Source organism: Lactuca serriola, chromosome 9 (genome assembly GCF_051521515.1).
Source record: "Lactuca serriola cultivar US96UC23 chromosome 9, Lser_US96UC23_V15, whole genome shotgun sequence".
In the NCBI taxonomy this organism is placed as follows: Eukaryota; Viridiplantae; Streptophyta; class Magnoliopsida; order Asterales; family Asteraceae; genus Lactuca; species Lactuca serriola.
The window spans coordinates 9952286-9970328 of NC_136416.1; the positions used below are offsets into that span (position 1 = coordinate 9952286).

Sequence of the window (18043 nt, forward strand, 5' to 3'; positions counted from 1 at the left end):
CAAAGACTTTAGATCACCCAAATAAGATTTGTGTACTTGTATTCCCCCTAAAAACTTGTAAAACTAGATAATGAAGGGGTATGAACTCACATTTAGTGGATTTCTTAGTGGATAAAGAGATTAAGATGAAGATCCTCAAGCTTAGAACACTTGAAGATGGTTGAAGAACACTAGAAGATGGTATTACCCTATGGATAATAACACATATAAATGTGTGTAAATGTAACAAAACTAGTATGAATGTGTATAAAAACACTAGATTAACAAGGAATGCTTACCAAAAATCCTAATAACCAACTTAGAGGGATGGATCTTTGGAAGACTTGAATTTGTTCTTTAGAGGATTATGGAGGAATGGAGAATATGAAGTGAGAGATGAAGATGAAGAGAGAGGGGGGAGGTGAACGGAATTTATGGGGGAGGTAGGGTTGCTTTCTTGTTATTTGATGGATAATTATCTTAGAAACATGTTGGATAATTAACATAGAAGTATGGTGATCATTAGTAGATATGCATGGATATATGATGGTTAATTGTGTTGATGTTTGTGGGGTAATAGTGAGGTGTCACCCTTGTTGGTATTTCCTTTTCTCTCTTTTTTGTTAGTCTTGACTCCCAACCGAAAATCCTAGGAGGTTTTCGGCCTTAGAGGCTTCTCAAGGGGGTTTTCGGTTTCAGGGTGGCCGAAAACACCCTATGTTCTTAATTGGGTTTTCGGTTTGGAGTGTGTATGATCTTTTGGACTTAATTGGGACCAATAAGAAAGTTTTTTGGGCCAATAAGGCCCAAAGGAAATGGGTTTACGGCCTATAGTGTTTAGGCCGAGAATTCTTGGGTCAAGGCCCAAAAACTGATTAGGCTTAGCTATTGGATCAAGTTTTGGGCTTGCATGAGGTTATTACTACTTGATTCTTTGTGTATGCACATATGTATTCATATAACATTGTTGTTTTGGACTTCAATAGCTTAATGAAATAAGGTTTCATATAGGGATTGTTTGAACAAGAGTCACAATCTCAAACCTAATTTGCTAGTTGACACACATCAGAATACTGAATCGATATTTGTCTTCAAATGTCTCTAATGTAAAAACTCTAATAATAAACTCAAATTGGATGCTCATGATTCTCCCCCTATTTTTATCGATTATGTAATAAAGATAAAAAATAATCATGAAACCGGGAAAGAGAATATGTCGGATATGATGGAGCATCGCATGCTCCCCATTGGTGTGAGCATCCACCCGTAAAAACGAGGATGATATTTTTCGGGTCATGGGTAGAATTAGTGATGTATTGCCGAACTGAACAAACATTGAAAGATATATATAATAAAATCCATTGCTGAACAATCATAATTTTGAACTGAAGTAACGCCGATAACCGAAATGACAACCCGAACTCCCGAAACATAACCAATGACTCGTCAATCAAGGTCGAAATGAACCTGTTTAAACTTGTAAATGGTATGAATGATGGTACCAGACCATATGTAACCATTCCGAAGGAAGTAAAATGCAAGCCTCGGAAACCGTTGTTGATCAAGCAAATTTCCGAATGAAAATATGTGAATCCGAATCTCATAAACATATAAATCAGAGGTTGCAAATTCAAGTTGCTCAGAAAGAGGAAGAACACACAAATAATAATCTTTGAACCAGACATACGAACTCCGTTCTCGATGTTCCTTATATCGACGGACTCTTGTGGATGAGATCTTCAACTCTCGTTTAGATTATTTTTCCTAATAATCTATCGTTCTAAAATTCAATTTCTGTGCGCACTCTATTGCGTTGAATCTTAGAAAAATCATAACTTCATCTAATGAAGTCAGATTTGAATGTTCTTTATGTATGGACTTGATTTTTCGATTACTACGACTTACATTTAGATTATTTATTCTAAATAATCTTCTATCTAAAATTCCTATTTTAGATTATATTGCCAGGCGAAAAAAAAGGGGTGTTACAACTCTCCCCCACTTACAGAGGTTTCGTCCCCGAATCTGGCTCCTAGTGTTCCTTAAGCTAAATCCTACATGTCTTTATAAGACGGTATTCGAGATCATCGCATGATCTACTCGACGTTGTTGTGTAGAACTTCATTATCTGCCTTAAATGCTCGAACTCCTTGTGAAGTCTTCCAAATCCGAAAACTTGTTGGTTTGGACTATACTCTGTGGCGAATGATCTTCTTCATACGAGAACTGTCGATTGGTTTCTTTGGCTAGGAACATGGTCGACTGGATTTTAGGCAACTGATTAAGGAAATTTATCTATGACTTCCAAATAGAATTCATTTCCTGGGACAATGCCTCTAAACGGCTTAAGCTATATCCTTAAATCACACACGAATCTAGATTACAATGGTAATTTGACCTATTTCGGGTGTTCCACCAACTTGTAATTTAATTAAAGCTATTATTATGGGATCACTAGTTTGAACTTTTGGAACCAACATTCTGATACTAGTGACAGACTCCTCATAAGGCTTGCTTATTGACTAAACTAAACATGTGGTCTATCCTGATGCCTAGAGTTACTTTAAAATATTACCATATGCTTAAAGGACATAATCTCTTCCAAATAGTCTCCTCTTTTGGGTTCCTAATAGTTATGAAAACTCTTCTCCTTGAAGTTGATTCTAGTGCTAAAGGTCTTTTTCATGGGTTAGCTAAATCCTTTACTAGTGATGAAATCAAATACCTCAGTTTAGTGTATATCTGATGCTTTCTATGGTAACTATACTATCTATGGAGTTCCTAATCCTCTGTTGCGAGGATATACACTCCATTCGGGAAGGTATGAACCTAAATGGATGTCTGATTCATATATGGGATTTAGGAAAATTCTAAGATCCTACTTGTAACACTACCTTGACGTCGAAACCGAAAGTTAAATTACTCCTCGTAATTCTACTTTAAGGAACGGTTTCTCGCAACTTGGGTTCGACCCATTATGTGCTACTACTTGCCATTGACCAAATCCTAAGATGATTTTGTCTATTTGACTTTGAAGAGACTCATGTTTATCATATCTCATGACAATCAATATTCCTATCATACTACTTACTACTTGTATCCTTCAAAAGTGAGTTCCTTAAAACTGGATGAGCATATGTTGTTTGGAAATATACAATGCATATGTTTGACTAGTAACAATATCTAAAGTAAATATTATAACTTTATTATAATATTGTCTTCATACATTTATTAAACCTAACATAGAGCTCTAGTGGAAACCTAAAACTAATTTACTCTGTATGAGCCTTCTCTCGGTCAATAGAACAACCCGCCACGTTCTCCGATGCTTCCCTTGCTTCCTCTACTATGAGTTGAAAGGCCATCTCTTTGGTTCTTAGGGTTTCAACTCGGCCTTGTCGTCCATCGGTTATCCTTAAAGTTGCAGGTGTTGGAGCTTGTATTGAGCCTGTTGGGTTCAGAAGAGGATAATTGGCCTTGATGTGGACCATCTGATTGCAGTGGAAACATATGCACACTCCCTGTACCTTATGATTACAGTCTCGGCTGTAATGTCCTTCCTTGCCACACTTGTAGCATATCAAAGTGCAACAAACTCCTTATTGAGTGTTTCCACATTTACTACACTGAGGACCTCTTTATCCTCCAACCTTTGAATCTATGTGCTTGGATTTCTTGGCTGCTGGCTGGGACGGAGATGAAGTCTGCCTTTTTTCCTTCACTTGGGTTTCTAACTCAATTTCTCTTCTCCTAGCATACTCACGCATCTCTGCTAAGGTACCGTATCGATTGCTTGATACAAACTCCCTGATATCTGTCTTGAGCATACTCAACTATCGATACATATGAACCTATTCTGATGATGCATACTCTGGGCAGAATAAGGCCCTCTCAGTGAACATCTTGGTGATCTCGGTCACCGATTCAGTGGTATGTTTGATTGACAGATACTTTTGAGCGGGTCTCTCTCTCCCCCCTCTCTCTCTCTACTGGTGGAATGTACTCTGCCTTGAACCTCTCAACGAACTATTCCCAAGTCACCGTGCTCTTCTCGACCGGTGAATAGTTCTTGGTGACAAAGATTCACCAGTCTTTTGCTCCTAGCCGTAGAATATTTTACGTATATCTGAACTTCAGGTTTGTCGACAAGCACAATTGTAGAAGCATCCTTCTACATCGGAGATCCATCTAATTACAACAATTGGATCCCACACACCTTCCAACTCTAGGGGATTGGTGTGTAAAACTCTCTATAAGGTATCTCCTTCTCCCTAGGCGAGGCTGCCGAAGCAGTGTTATCTATGACAACATATCGTTCGCCAAACATGGTGATTAGTTCAGTCTTGATAGTTCCGAACATCTTTGGAATCATTTCTCTTACAACAGTTGATATTGTTGCTTCTATCCAGTCATGCATGTCAGTCTCGCTTGATCCTGATCCTTTTGATCCAGAACCCGAACCGCTTCCTCTTGTGATCATTACCATTCTGGAGATACAGATGGGGCTAGATTAATACGAATCTATAAATTTTTTGGGGTAATGATCGATCCTTTCCAGTTTCTTAGTAACCTTGTGACTCTTCTTGATTCAAGTATGAACCCTGTATTTCTGGTAATATGGGCCCTTATACTACTTTACATATCTTTTTACATGTATTCCAAGAATTATCCGAATGTTTCTAATTTATTACTCTCTCCTATAGACATGCCTTTTCACACGCACAAACACAGTGCTCAAGGGTCTAACTACTCTCTTTCGTACACTTTTTTTTGGATCTTATGTTCCTACCGATGTCCTATTATATGTCATATTATATTTCCTAGACTCTCCTTCTAGGATTCCTTTCGCTTCACTCTATTATCGACTGAGGAATAACTTCTACTAATATTAACTAAATATCAGACGAATACAATTGCATGCCGCTAAAATCAAACAGTCTATCGACTGAATGATCCGACACTACAACGGTTGTACTCAGACAAGAGATGCGTAGTAGCACCAAATCAAACAATCTAAAACTAATTAAATTTGGGAGCATGCAACCTAATGTATTTTTCGAATAACTAATTAATATTAATAGAGGTTCTAAGCAACAATTAACAAGCAAATCCCTAGGCTTTAAGGCAACTAAATATATTAGGCAATTCTAATCGACAATTTCTAAAAAGATCTCTAGCCTACATACTAACATGTATTTTTAACATTTCATATATCAGCAAACATAACAAATATGGATATTTTGGGAATCACTTTCCTTTACAAGCTTTGGCTTACTGTACGCATTGCATTTTTCCCCCTTTTGAATTATAATTTTTTATAAAAAGATTTGTTAATTACTCAGATCCTTAGTCTGAGTTTGGAATCACACGACTGTTCATCCAATTCACTCAAACTAGGGCTTTGATACCAACTTGTAACGTCCCGATTTTCAACCCAAAATTTTCATTTTTATTAGTTCCAAAACGTTCATTTACATCAGAGTATAATTTACATTATGCGGAATCATGATTACGAATTCGCGTGTATACAGTCGAACCTTGCCCTTCTTACGAACTAGTGAAGTTCCTGAAAAACATTTATAAACAATTGGGTAAGCGCTAGACTTAATGAGTTTCCCCAATATACCATATACCATAATACTTATACATGCATACACATAATGGCTCTCATACTTTAATCGTTCCGCCATAAAATCTACGCGGCTCTATAGGTTCCCGTACTTTGTTCATTCCTTTATCAACCCTAACTACACATACACGAATCTATAGGCTTCCTTACTTTGTTCATTCTGCCATCTACCCTCACTATTTTTTAAGAATACCAACAATCACACACAGACACTACACATTCGACCCTACATTCACATAGAAACTTCGCTATGGGCTCTACTCTACTAGCTCTTATATCTTAACATACATGAATATATACTGGAACTAGGCGAATGCCCGCGCGTTGCGCAGTGGGATAATTATGTAGTTTAATATGGTTATATATGGTTTAATGTATTCTGAATAAGTCATACATAAAACTTGTATGCGATTAAATATCATTTATATTTTTTGATTTACAAATTTTTTATCATAATAAATAATGAATTTTTTTTACTATTAGTTTAAAATTTTAAATGTAATTTTTATGTACACATTAGTATTTAATGTAATTAGTTGTGATTGATTAGATATGGATTCTCATATGTGGTCGTCTATTTATGTTGAACCTCATAAAAATACATATTTAATGATTTTGTTAGTTTTACTATTGAATAGAAAATGGTGCCATATTTTAAGTAAATATAAAAAATCTCATTCTCAATCTATTTTAAGATAGTGACATATTTTAAGTTAACATAAAAAATTATATTCTAGAACTAATGAAAAGAAAAAACGGAGCCAAAGTTTTTAACTATAATAAAATTGATTCCAATTAAAAAGTGTTCAATCGAAGATAATATCATTCAATAAACATCATAAGATATTACATTATATTCAAATTACAGACATCATTTTTGTAAGAGTCATTCAAAATATCTGAGACTATAGTGCCTAATACAACCATGTAATAACCAAATGACCTTAACATATTTTAAATGAAATATAATTATAATATATTATCTATGCAACTAAATTTGTGCACAACATGTGGGATTCGTCTACTATATGGTGTTCTTCTAATATATTATATTATAGTATAAACATTATATTTGGAAAACCACATTGAGTTATATTGTAGTTTATAACATTAAATTTGTGACGGGTTGTATTTGACACACATTTGTGTATTTATATTTATATTATATATTTAAAACAAATTTTGTATAAACATCCAACCCAAATATTCATCTTCAAGTTTTCTTTCTTCGTCACGTAAACAAACTTTTGTTATAAAGCCAAAAATGGAATAAAAGACACTTAATTGTATGATCATGATATATTGTATTTTGATTGGGGCTTATACAAAACATGCATGAGCATATACTATTAATTTATCTCTTGTTTTGGGTAATTCGAATAAGATAGCTTCAAATCCAACGTATCAAACGGATTACCCATTTACTAAAGTCTAAAACCCCAAAACTCAAACATGTTTTAGTACCATAGAAATGCATGAGGTTTTAGCAAATTATTATCTCATATGAATTACCATTGATTATGTGTGATTAATTATTAAGAAGGTGAAAAGGTTTGGGGGTTTCAAATGCATGAAGTTTTAGCAAATTATCGTGGGGGGTTTCAAATGCATGGCAATCAAGGGAAAATGCAAGCTTTATAAGTATGTAAGATAATAATATAGTGATATGAACTCACCTAGACGGCTACTCCAAAGTTTAACGGCTACCCGGACGATCTTACTAACGAGCAACATGCCTAACGAGTATTAACCTATAATACTATAACTTATCAAATCATAAGGAAATCCGATAATGTAGGCTAGATCTATCACTAATCCCAATGAATACTGATAGTTCTGTCAATTAAGAATCAGCCAGGTAGGACAGTTGGGAGGCAAGATGATTTCGGCATATGGCTTTTCTGAAATCATACAACCAAGCCAACGTGACAATTATAGAAACCTCTCCAGTAAGTAGATTAATCAGTATTGTGACTTGGAATTACTGATAAATCTTATTTATAGGTCCATAATAACGGCTTATGACTATAAATATAAGTTAAATTGAAAAGGAGAGAGTGCAGCTTAACTTACAGAGCTTTAGGCGAAACCGGGAAAAATATTTAGATAGATCTCGAATAGTATACTCTTATGTGTTGGACTCCTAGCTACTCCAAAATTTAGCTAAAATACTATAGTTATTCTAAAAAAATCAAACTCGGGAAAGGAAGATCTCCAGAGAGGTTTTGGATGAGTGGTGAGGGAAAATTAGCATGTTTTTGTAGCTATTTATAGGAAAAGAAATGATGCCCGCCACACCCCATATTATGCGCATCGCACACAGTGCTGATATGTCCTCCTTTTCCTGGTGCCACATGTCGCGTGCTGAGCCGTCCACATCTCCTTTTTCTAAATGTTGCCACGTGTCCAATTCTTGTGGTGCCATGTGTCATGCCTGTATTGTACCACATTATCTTGACCTTTGGGAGGAGGGAGTGGACGACCTGCCATGTGGCGCTCTCTGGTTCCGCCATGTCATCGGTGCGCACCGGGCACTTCGTGCACCTGGTTTTCCAGATTTTTGAAGTGACGTAACTTCTTCATACGAGCTTCGTTTTAGACATTCTTTACATATCCAGAAATCTCTCAATAAGATCTACAACTTTCGTTTCGACCCCAACCACTAATTCTCACTCTATCAAAAACTTATATTTTTTGATAGGCTTAGCTTGTTAGAGATCGATGCAGAAAGCATTACTCCTACATACGAATTTTGTTCTCTATGTTCTTTACATAGATAGACTCCTATGAATGATATGTTCAACTCTCTTTTAAATTATTTTTCCTAATAATCTATCGTCCTAAAATTCAATTTCTGTGTGCCCTCTGTTGCGCCGAATCTTAGAAAAATCATAACTTCATCTAATGAAGTCAGATTTAGATGTTCTTTATATGCATGGATTCATTTTTCCGATCACTACGGTTTCCATTTAGATTATTTATTCTAAATAATCTTCTATCTAAAATTTCTATTTTTGATTATACTACAAGGCGAAAACACGAGGTGTTACATCGTACATCCACAATATAATTTTGAAGACTCGCTCTAAGTGCTCCAAGGTCATGTTCTGGGAACTCGTTAAAATATAACGAAGCTATCTTGAGTATCTCATCTACATTAAATGTTTGCAAACACTTACTTGGACACAAATAAGCCATCGAAACAAGCAATGGCGTGTTTATTTCATTAAATCGATTGTTGAGCTTTTGGGATTGCATATCAATGACAACAATAAATACGTCAACTTTGTAGTGGTGCAAGTAGTTAATCTGTGAGTTAAATACAAGAATGCATTAATGATTAATTAAGAAACTTGAAAAAAAGATGTAGTTTCTAACCTGTGAAACTTTGCGACGACTTGTTCCACTGTAATATGGATCTTCCATATTCAATATTTCAATATCACATTTTTCACAAAACAAAGTAACATCTTTTAAAAACAATTCTCATCCTTCCTCCCGCATTTGATTAAGCATGTCCTTAAAGGATCTCACTTGATGCACTGCTTTTACAATATCATGGTCCTTTTTTTTGCAGCGCGATGTTAAAATCATTTGTGACCCCTAAGATATAAACCATCAAGTGTAGGCAAAAAGTAAAATCAAAAGTTTATAAGCCTTCAAGAGGCGAAGTACTTCTACTCTATGATATTAGCAATAACCATTAACTTTAACAAATTAAAGAATACACTCATGATATTTAAGAGTGAGCCAAAATGAGAACCCCAACGAGTATCAATAGGTTGTTTGATACCAACTTCTTGATTCAAACTTGTACCGCTTTGAATGTCACCTAAAATTAACAAAATAATAATAATAATAAATTAGCAACACAAAGTATAAATCAATATAAATTAAAAATAAGACAAAATAAAAGAAACTTGTAGCCAATGCTTCTGATAGCTTATTTTATTTCTTTATTTTTATTAGTTTATTTTAGATTTTTAGCTCTTTTTATTAGTATTGCATTGTATATTTTTTATTTTGTTTATCATGGATCGTATCGGGGACTTCTAATGTTGCATGAGGAATTTTGCAGGGTTTTGGAGCTTTTTGTGATTGTGGATTAGAGTGAAGACGGCTTAGTAGGCGCCCGAGGCGTTGTTGGGCTTGGCGGAATCAAAGAAGAAGAATTGGGCTTTGAAAGTTATTGGCTTGGATTATTTGGGCTTGTGAAGATGGATCATAAATTTCTAATTTTGGGCTCGGAGCATCCATTTGGTGGCTAAATGATGATTGGTGGATTCAAATTACATGGACAAAGGAGGGACCAAAGGAATCTTTGGTAGTGGAAGGGTGGAGTAGTGGAATGGTGGACCAATGGCAACACAACGGCGTTTGCGCGGGTGAAATTTTCGTCGCGCGGGTACCCGCGCAACTGCCCAGTTTGGGCATTTTGGTCATTTGGCACACCATAACCTTGGGGGATCAGATCTAGAGGCTCGTTCACATTTTTCCACCATTAGAGACCTGCAAGAGGCGATTTTGGGAGCTAGAAATCATTTCCTTTCATCTTTCCAAATCTTAGATAGTTTCTTTATGCAATTAGATTATTGTTCTTGTTACTTTGTTGCCATGAGTGGCTAATACTTTTATTTTGTTGACTTTGGCTGAAAACCAATGAATGTTTGTGGGTTTTAAAGGATTTATGTTGATTATCAATTTATTCCATGTTTATGATTCTAGTTTGCAATTCTTATGCTTATTTAATGCTTTGATCATGAGCTTAGTATTTGATTGAGAAATGGTTGATTTGTTTCATTGATTTTGCATTGGATCATTGAATTTATCTAGAACAAAGGCTTTATGATGGTAGAAATCATCTCTAGCTTATGAATCATACCTCCTTTATGGATGTGTAAGCATTTGACATCCTCTAGGAATTGAGGATTCCTTCATTCTTAAGGCTAATTGATTTCTTGGGATTAATTGCTTCAATTGACCCTTAATCTTAATTAAGAAGGTGTGTTTTGGGCTTCCCCAACCTCCATACTACCTATGAGGAATCTTGGCATATCATGCTTCATGATTGCTATAACCAATTTGGGATGAAGGATAATCTTTGTATTAGATCCTAATGATAACCACACAAATGTTCATTGTGTTGAATTGCCTTAGTTAACCAATTATTTCCAACCTTTGAGCATCTCATCAACTTGCTTAATTGCAAGGTTTTTAGTTATTCAAGTATTTTAGTTTTCAAGTAATCAACCCCCCCCCTTTAGTTTAATTGTAGTTAATTAGTTTAATTTCACTAGTTTTATTGAATTGCATTGGTGATTGAATACAACCATTTCCCCGAGGATCGATACCCCTTTTTACCATTATATTACGTTTTATTTGCAAATAAAGGGTGTAATTTGCTTGGTGGGCTTGACATCGCACCAAGTTTTGGTGCCGTTGTCGGGGAAATTGGTTATTGTTATTTGATTGTTTATGCCTAGGTCTACAAGAACCGGTGAACTACTCTACAATCCGGAAATTGAAAGAGAAGCAAAAAGGTTTAAAGAGTTAGCCAAACAAGCAAAGCAACAACAACTAGTTCAAGCTTCTTCCTCTTCTCCACTAATCAACATAGAAGATCAAGTTCATACTTCAAGTGATACCGACACTGAACCGAGTTCTCCAATTGTTGGTCATTCCTTTGAAGACATTCCGTTTGAAAACCACATAACCATGAATCACACTCCACCTCACAATCCCAACCCAAACCCAATCAATCAAGATGACAATACCCCACCCCATCAACCAAGACAACAACCACAAGAACCTCTCATTGATATGCCACCTTGGAATCAAGCCCCTCCTCAAAACCAACCCAATTATCAACCACCACCACAACTACAAAACCAACACTTCTACCAAAACAACCAACCTCAAAACAATGCTTTTCAAGTTCAACAAGTACATTACCCAAATCAACCCAATTACCAACACCCTCCAATGTACCAAAACCCAATGTACCCACAACAACAACCTCCTTACAACCAATACTCTAACTACCAACCTTATCCACCACCAATCTACAATCCCCAACAATACCCATATCCACCTTACCAACAACATCCCAATTACTTGCAACAATATCCCAACAACCCCAATCCACCCAATCCCCCTCAAGAGTTGACACTTAGACAAATGATGGAAACGGATGTTACTCATACACCTCTTGCTATTGTTTATCCCGCAAACCGCCGAGGAATTAAATTGAAGTCAAGTTTCAAACATCAACTTAACAAGATCCATGGTTTGGATAGAGAAGTTCCTCAAAAGCATTTGAAGTCATTTCATATGATATGTGTTAGCATGTTGCCTGAAAATGTGACATTGGATGATTTCAAGTTAACCGCCTTCCCGCTCACCTTAGAAGATAAAGCTAGAGAGTGGTTATTCAACTTAGCACCGGGATCCATTCGCACATGGGAAGAGTTACTCAAAGCCTTCAATAGCAAGTTCTATCCCACATCCCGGATATCAAGCCAACGAAGTGACATTTTGGGGATTCGTCAAGGGGAGAATGATACATTTCATGATTTTTGGGAGCGATTCAACAACTTATGTACAAGTTGTCCTCAACACAACATACCCGAACAACTAATTCTTCAACAATTTTATGAGGGTATGAATGAAAAAGATCGAAGGATGATTGATTCTTCAAGTGGTGGTGACATCTTCAACAAGACACCTCACGAAATCCGATCACTTTTTGGAACCATCTCTCAAAATCAAAGGAACTTTGGGACTTGAAATGAAATGAAGAAAATTTTTCCACAAATGGTTGGTGAAGTTAGCAACACTCAACACTTGGAATCAAAGCTCTTAGATTTGACTAATATGCTAAGTCAAATGGTGGTGGGAAGTGGTCAACAATTGATGGTGTGTGGCATTTGTGCAATGACGGGGCATTATACGGATAAATGTCCCACACTTGGAAATGAACCGGAGGATGTTAATGCAATGGGAGGATATCAAGGTCAACCAAGAACCATGGGATTTCAAAATAACTACAACCCAAATTGGAGGAATAACCCAAACAACCCATACCCACCAAAGCAAAATCCACCAAATATTTTGATGAGACCTAAACATCCACAATACCCCTCTCAAAAACCTCCATATCCACAACCTTCTTTTCACCCTCCAAACTACCAACAACCTCCACAACAAGGCCAATCAAGTGGTACTCACCAAATGAGCCTTCAAGAACTTGTCACTTCTCTTGCTCAAAGGCAAACCCAATTTCAACAAGAGACCAAGAACACCTTCTCCAACATTCAAGCACAAATTGGAGACTTGGCTACCGCTCTCAACAAGATGGAACAAAGGGGCAGACTTCCATCTCAAACTGAGATGAATCCCAATGTGAGTGCAATAACTTTGAGAAGTGGCAAAACACTTGGAGAAAGCAACCCTAAAAGAGTTTCAAGATAAGAAGAAGAAGAGGTTATTGTTGTTGAGCCTCCGAAGGTTGAAGCTACTCTAAAGGAACCGGTTATGCCAAACGTTGATCAACCTGACTCTTCCAACAAACCCATCAAACCATTGGTCATACCACCACCCTTCCCTTCCCGGTTAGCCTTTTCCAAGAAGATAGAAGAAGAAAATGAATTATTTGAAACTTTCCGCAAGGTCCAAATCAACATTCCACTATTGAATGCTATTAAGCAAATTCCAAGTTATGCAAAATTTCTCAAGGATTTGTGCGCCAAGAAGAGGAAATTCAAGGCAAATGAAAAGATTCAAGTCAACGCAAACGTGTCTACAATTATCCAAAAGAAGTTACCTCCCAAATGCAAGGACCCAGGAATATTTTCTATCCCTTGTACCATTGGTGATTTGCATGTCGAAAGTGCCATGTTAGATCTTGGAGTCTCGATCAATGTGACGCCATATTCAGTTTTTCAATCTCTCAATGTTGGACCTTTGGAAGAAACTGGAGTAATCATTCAATTAGCAGACAAGTCAAGTGTATCTCCAAGAGGAGTGTTGGAGGATGTGTTAGTACAAGTTAATCAACTTGTTTTTACGACGGATTTTTATGTCATTGATCTTGAAGAGAAGACTCCTTCCAAATCATCTATGATTCTCCTTGGAATACCTTTCATGCATACCTCTCACACAATCATTGATGTCCATAAAGGAAAGATAACTATGGAGTTTGATGGAGAAACCATTCACTTCAACATCTTTGAAGCAATGAGGTACCCTAGCAACATTTCTCCATTATATCGGGTTGATGTGATTGAGCCAATAAACAAGATAAGCCTTAATGTATGCACAGACAAGATACTTATGGAAGATGACTGTAATCCTAAGAGGGAAGCTCAAAGAAGATTGGATCCTCCAATGATGGAAGTGGTCAAGAAGAAGATGATTAAAAGGTTCAAAAGGTGCAAAGAGAAGAAAAAGGCATTTCATGACAAACACATAACCCAAAAACACTTTATTCCGGGTCAAAAAGTTCTCCTTTATCATTCACGCTTAAAGTTATTCCCGGGAAAGTTGCGATCTCGATGGCACGGACCTTTTATTGTTATAAAAGTGTTTGATCACGGTGCGGTTGAAATTAAAAGTTTGGAAACAAATCAAATGTTCAAAGTGAATGGGCATCACTTGAAACCATTTTATGAAGGCTTTGACACAGGAGAATTTGACAACATAACATTGGAAAATCCGAATTACGAAGGTTGACGGAAGCGGAGCTATGTCTTGGCAAAGACGTTAAACAAATGCATTGTAAATAAATAATATCCGCTTAAAGTTTTGGGTGATTCTAAGCTTGAAGTTGGCTTAAAAATAAGCATATTGAAGTCTAGCAATGATCTTGGTGAATTTTGAAAAATGCCAAAAATCTACACTTTGCGCGGGTACCCGCGCAGCCGCAACGTGATCGACCCCCAACTGCGCAGATTATGAATTCTAAATTACCCCCACATGGGATGCAATCTGATCGTTGCGCGCGACCGGTTCCTTACCCGCGCAAATGTTTGCGCGGCCGACTGACACCCGCGCAGCCGCTGCGCGATCGACCCCCAGCCGCGTAGATTCCAAGCATCATCATGCGACCCATGTGTTGCTTCCATACCATCCTCGCAGGCCTCCCCATCTTGATCCCGGTATGATCCTTCCTTACTCTCATCCTAAGCATTGAGGACAATGCTTAATTTTAAGCTTGGGGTGAGGTATTCTTATATTTTATTTTTATTGCATTTAGGTTGTATATAGTTGCATTTAGAGTTAGTCATTTAGGTCATCCATAAAAAACTTGCATAAAAATTTCAAAAGTATTGCATATTTTGTTTCTTTCTTTTCAAATTTTCATTCTTTTTAGATGCATTCTAGTTTAAGTTCATGAATTTTTGTTCTCTCTTTTCTTCTCATCCCTACAGGTACCATAGGGCCGAGTCATAAGTATTGAATCATAGATTAGTCCCGGGTCTTGATATCGAATTCCTTGTATTTGATGAATGGGACACATTTTGAGCCTCACAGACCACTTTGAGACCGCTTGTGTGGGAGTCAAATGCAAGTAGCTTGATTGGGTCTAGGTGCGGAGGGATGTGGTTGGTCATGCCAATGTGTGCGAGCAAAGACTAGCCCGGTAAGGTATTTTGAAGACATTGAAGATATTGAAGACTCGCATCTTGGTTTTGGAGGGAGTACCCCTTAGTACTCCCGAGTCTTGTCTGAGCCTTGCTTAGTTAGATTCTCACCACCTGATTAGGATAGGTTATCATTTTTCTAGGGGTCTAGAGTAGATAGTTAGATAGATTTTGTTTGTCACACCTTACATTGAGGTGCTTGATGAACTTTGAAATGAGTCCCCCAATTCACATCTTTTAGGACCAAGTTTTTTTCGGTAACACCCATTTTTGAGTCATATCCTACCCCTTTTTAGTTGATCTTGGCGCATTGTCAATGATCATTAGGTGTTCATGTTAGCCTCCATCCTATCTTACATGGTGAAATTCCTTAGACCTTCCAAGAAGAAAACACACACAAAAAAAAATTGAAGAAATTTGAAAAAGTGAAGACAATAAGAGCCTATAAAAGATGATTCAAGAAAATAAACACAAACAAAGAAGAAAAATGAAGAGAAAGAGCAACACAAAAAGAAGAACAAGACTCTAAGTTCAAGACTTCTCTTAAAAAAAAGATCGAATATCAAGCAACGAATAGCCTGAAATCTAAATAACGGAATTTCAAGATTAAAGATTTAGGTTGTTAGGTTTAGATTTAGGTTAAGTAGAGTTTTTATAATTTTATTTTATTTTATTTTTGATTTTTGGTGAAAAAAGGCCCCGACGATGAGATGGTAGACTGTAAAGGATAGTATAAGGGAGAAGCCTTTGAAACCGGATGTTTGCCCGGAGGCGTGATGCAAAACCCTATTTCGTACTATACACTTTAGCATGACAAATGTAGGAATCATAGTGTGTGAAGAGGCGCCTTTCCTTCATGCACTATGGTTTACATTGGTGATTTAAAGTGCCCCCACTGGGCGCATCTCTGTTTCCTTTGTCTTGCACACCGCGACCGCATCCATCCGTGATCTATTCGCCCATCAAGTGGTTAAGAATGTGGTTTATGGTTCTAAAGCGATGAACATTTTGAAGATGCGTAGGGTCCATTGAAGGACTAATTCTGACCATGTTAACTAATGTTGACCAAGTTCTATGGTATCTTTCTTTTTCTCTTTTTTAGTTTAGCTCATCCCGAGCTCATTTTAGTCTTGTTCTAACTTGGGGACAAGTTAGGTTTAAGCTTGGGGTGATTTGATAGCTTATTTTATTCCCTTATTTTTATTAGTTTATTTTAGATTTTTAGCTCTTTTTATTAGTATTGCATTGTATATTCTTTATTTTCTTTATCATGGATCGTATCGGGGACTTGTTATGTTGCATGAGGAATTTTGCAGGGTTTTGGAGCTTTTTGTGATTGTGGATTAGAGTGAAGACAGCTTAATGGGCGCCCGAGGCTTTGTTGGGCTTGGCGGAATCAAAGAAGAAGAATTTGGCTTTGAAAGTTATTGGTTGGATTATTTGGGCTTGTGAAGATGGGTCATAAATTTCAAATTTTGGGCTTGGAGCGTCCATTTGGTGGCTAAATGATGATTGGTGGATTCAAATTACATGGACAAAGGGGGGGACCAAAGGAATCTTTGGTAGTGGAAGGGTGGAGTAGTGGATTGGTGGACCAATGGCAACACAACAACGTTCGCGCGGGTGAAATTTTCGTCGCGCGGGTACCCGCGTAACTGCCCAGTTTGGGCATTTTGGTCATTTGGCACACCATAACCTTGGGGGTCAGATCTAAAGGCTCATTCACGTTTTTCCACCATTGGAGACTTGCAAGAGGCGATTTTGGGAGCTAGAAATCATTTCCTTTTATCTTTCAAAATCTTAGGTAGTTTCTTTATGCAATTATATTATTGTTCTTGTTACTTTGTTGCCATGAGTGGCTAATACTCTTATTTGGTTGACTTTGGCTGAAAACCAATGAATGTTCGTGGGTTTTAAAGGATTTATGTTGATTATCAATTTATTCCATGTTTATGATTCTAGTTTGCAATTCTTATGCTTATTTGATGCTTTGATCATGAGCTTAGTATTTGATTGAGCAATGGTTGATTTATTTCATTGATTTTGCATTGGATCATTGAATTTATCTAGAACAAAGGCTTTATGATGGTAGAAATCATCTCTAGCTTATGAATCATACCTCCTTTATGGATGTGTAAGCATTTGACATCCTCTAGGAATTGGGGATTCCTTCATTCTTAAGGCTAATTGATTTCTTGGGATTAATTGCTTCAATTGACCCTTGATCTTAATTAAGAAGGTGTGTTGTGGGCTTCCCCAACCTCCATACTACCTATGAGGAATCTTGGCATATCGTGCTTCATGATTGCTATAACCAATTTAGGATGAAGGATAAGCTTTGTATTAGATCCTAATGATAAACACACAAATGTTCATTGTGTTAAATTGCCTTAGTTAACCAATTATTTCCAACCTTTAAGCATCTCATGAACTTGCTTAACTGCATGGTTTTTAGTTATTCAAGTATTTTAGTTTTCAAGTAATCAAAAACCCCCCTTTTAGTTTAATTGTAGTTAATTAGTTTAATTTCACTAGTTCTATTGAATTGCATTGGTGATTGAATGCAACCATTTCCCCGAGGATCGATACCCCTTTTTACCATTATATTACGTTTATTTAGCAATCAAAGGGTGTAATTTGCTTGGTGGGCTTGACATCCCACCAGCTTACATCACTTTTGTTGCTTATGGCTCTCTTAATTTGGCTAGACGTTTATAGGAAGAACCAATCATGTTTAACAAACGAGAAATCAAGTAAAAAAAGTCATTCATGTATGGGTGATTCTTTGCAACAA

At 36.8% G+C, this 18043-nt stretch overlaps 1 protein-coding gene across 1 annotated transcript; it reads left to right on the forward strand.

The window, feature by feature from the left end:
* The first annotated feature begins 13141 nt into the window (after nucleotides 1-13141).
* On the forward strand, nucleotides 13142-14338 carry LOC145075320 (uncharacterized). The gene has a single exon (XM_079021606.1). The coding sequence runs from the start codon at nucleotides 13142-13144 to the stop codon at nucleotides 14336-14338; it is 1197 nt and encodes a 398-aa protein (XP_078877732.1).
* Nucleotides 14339-18043: the final 3705 nt, after the last annotated feature.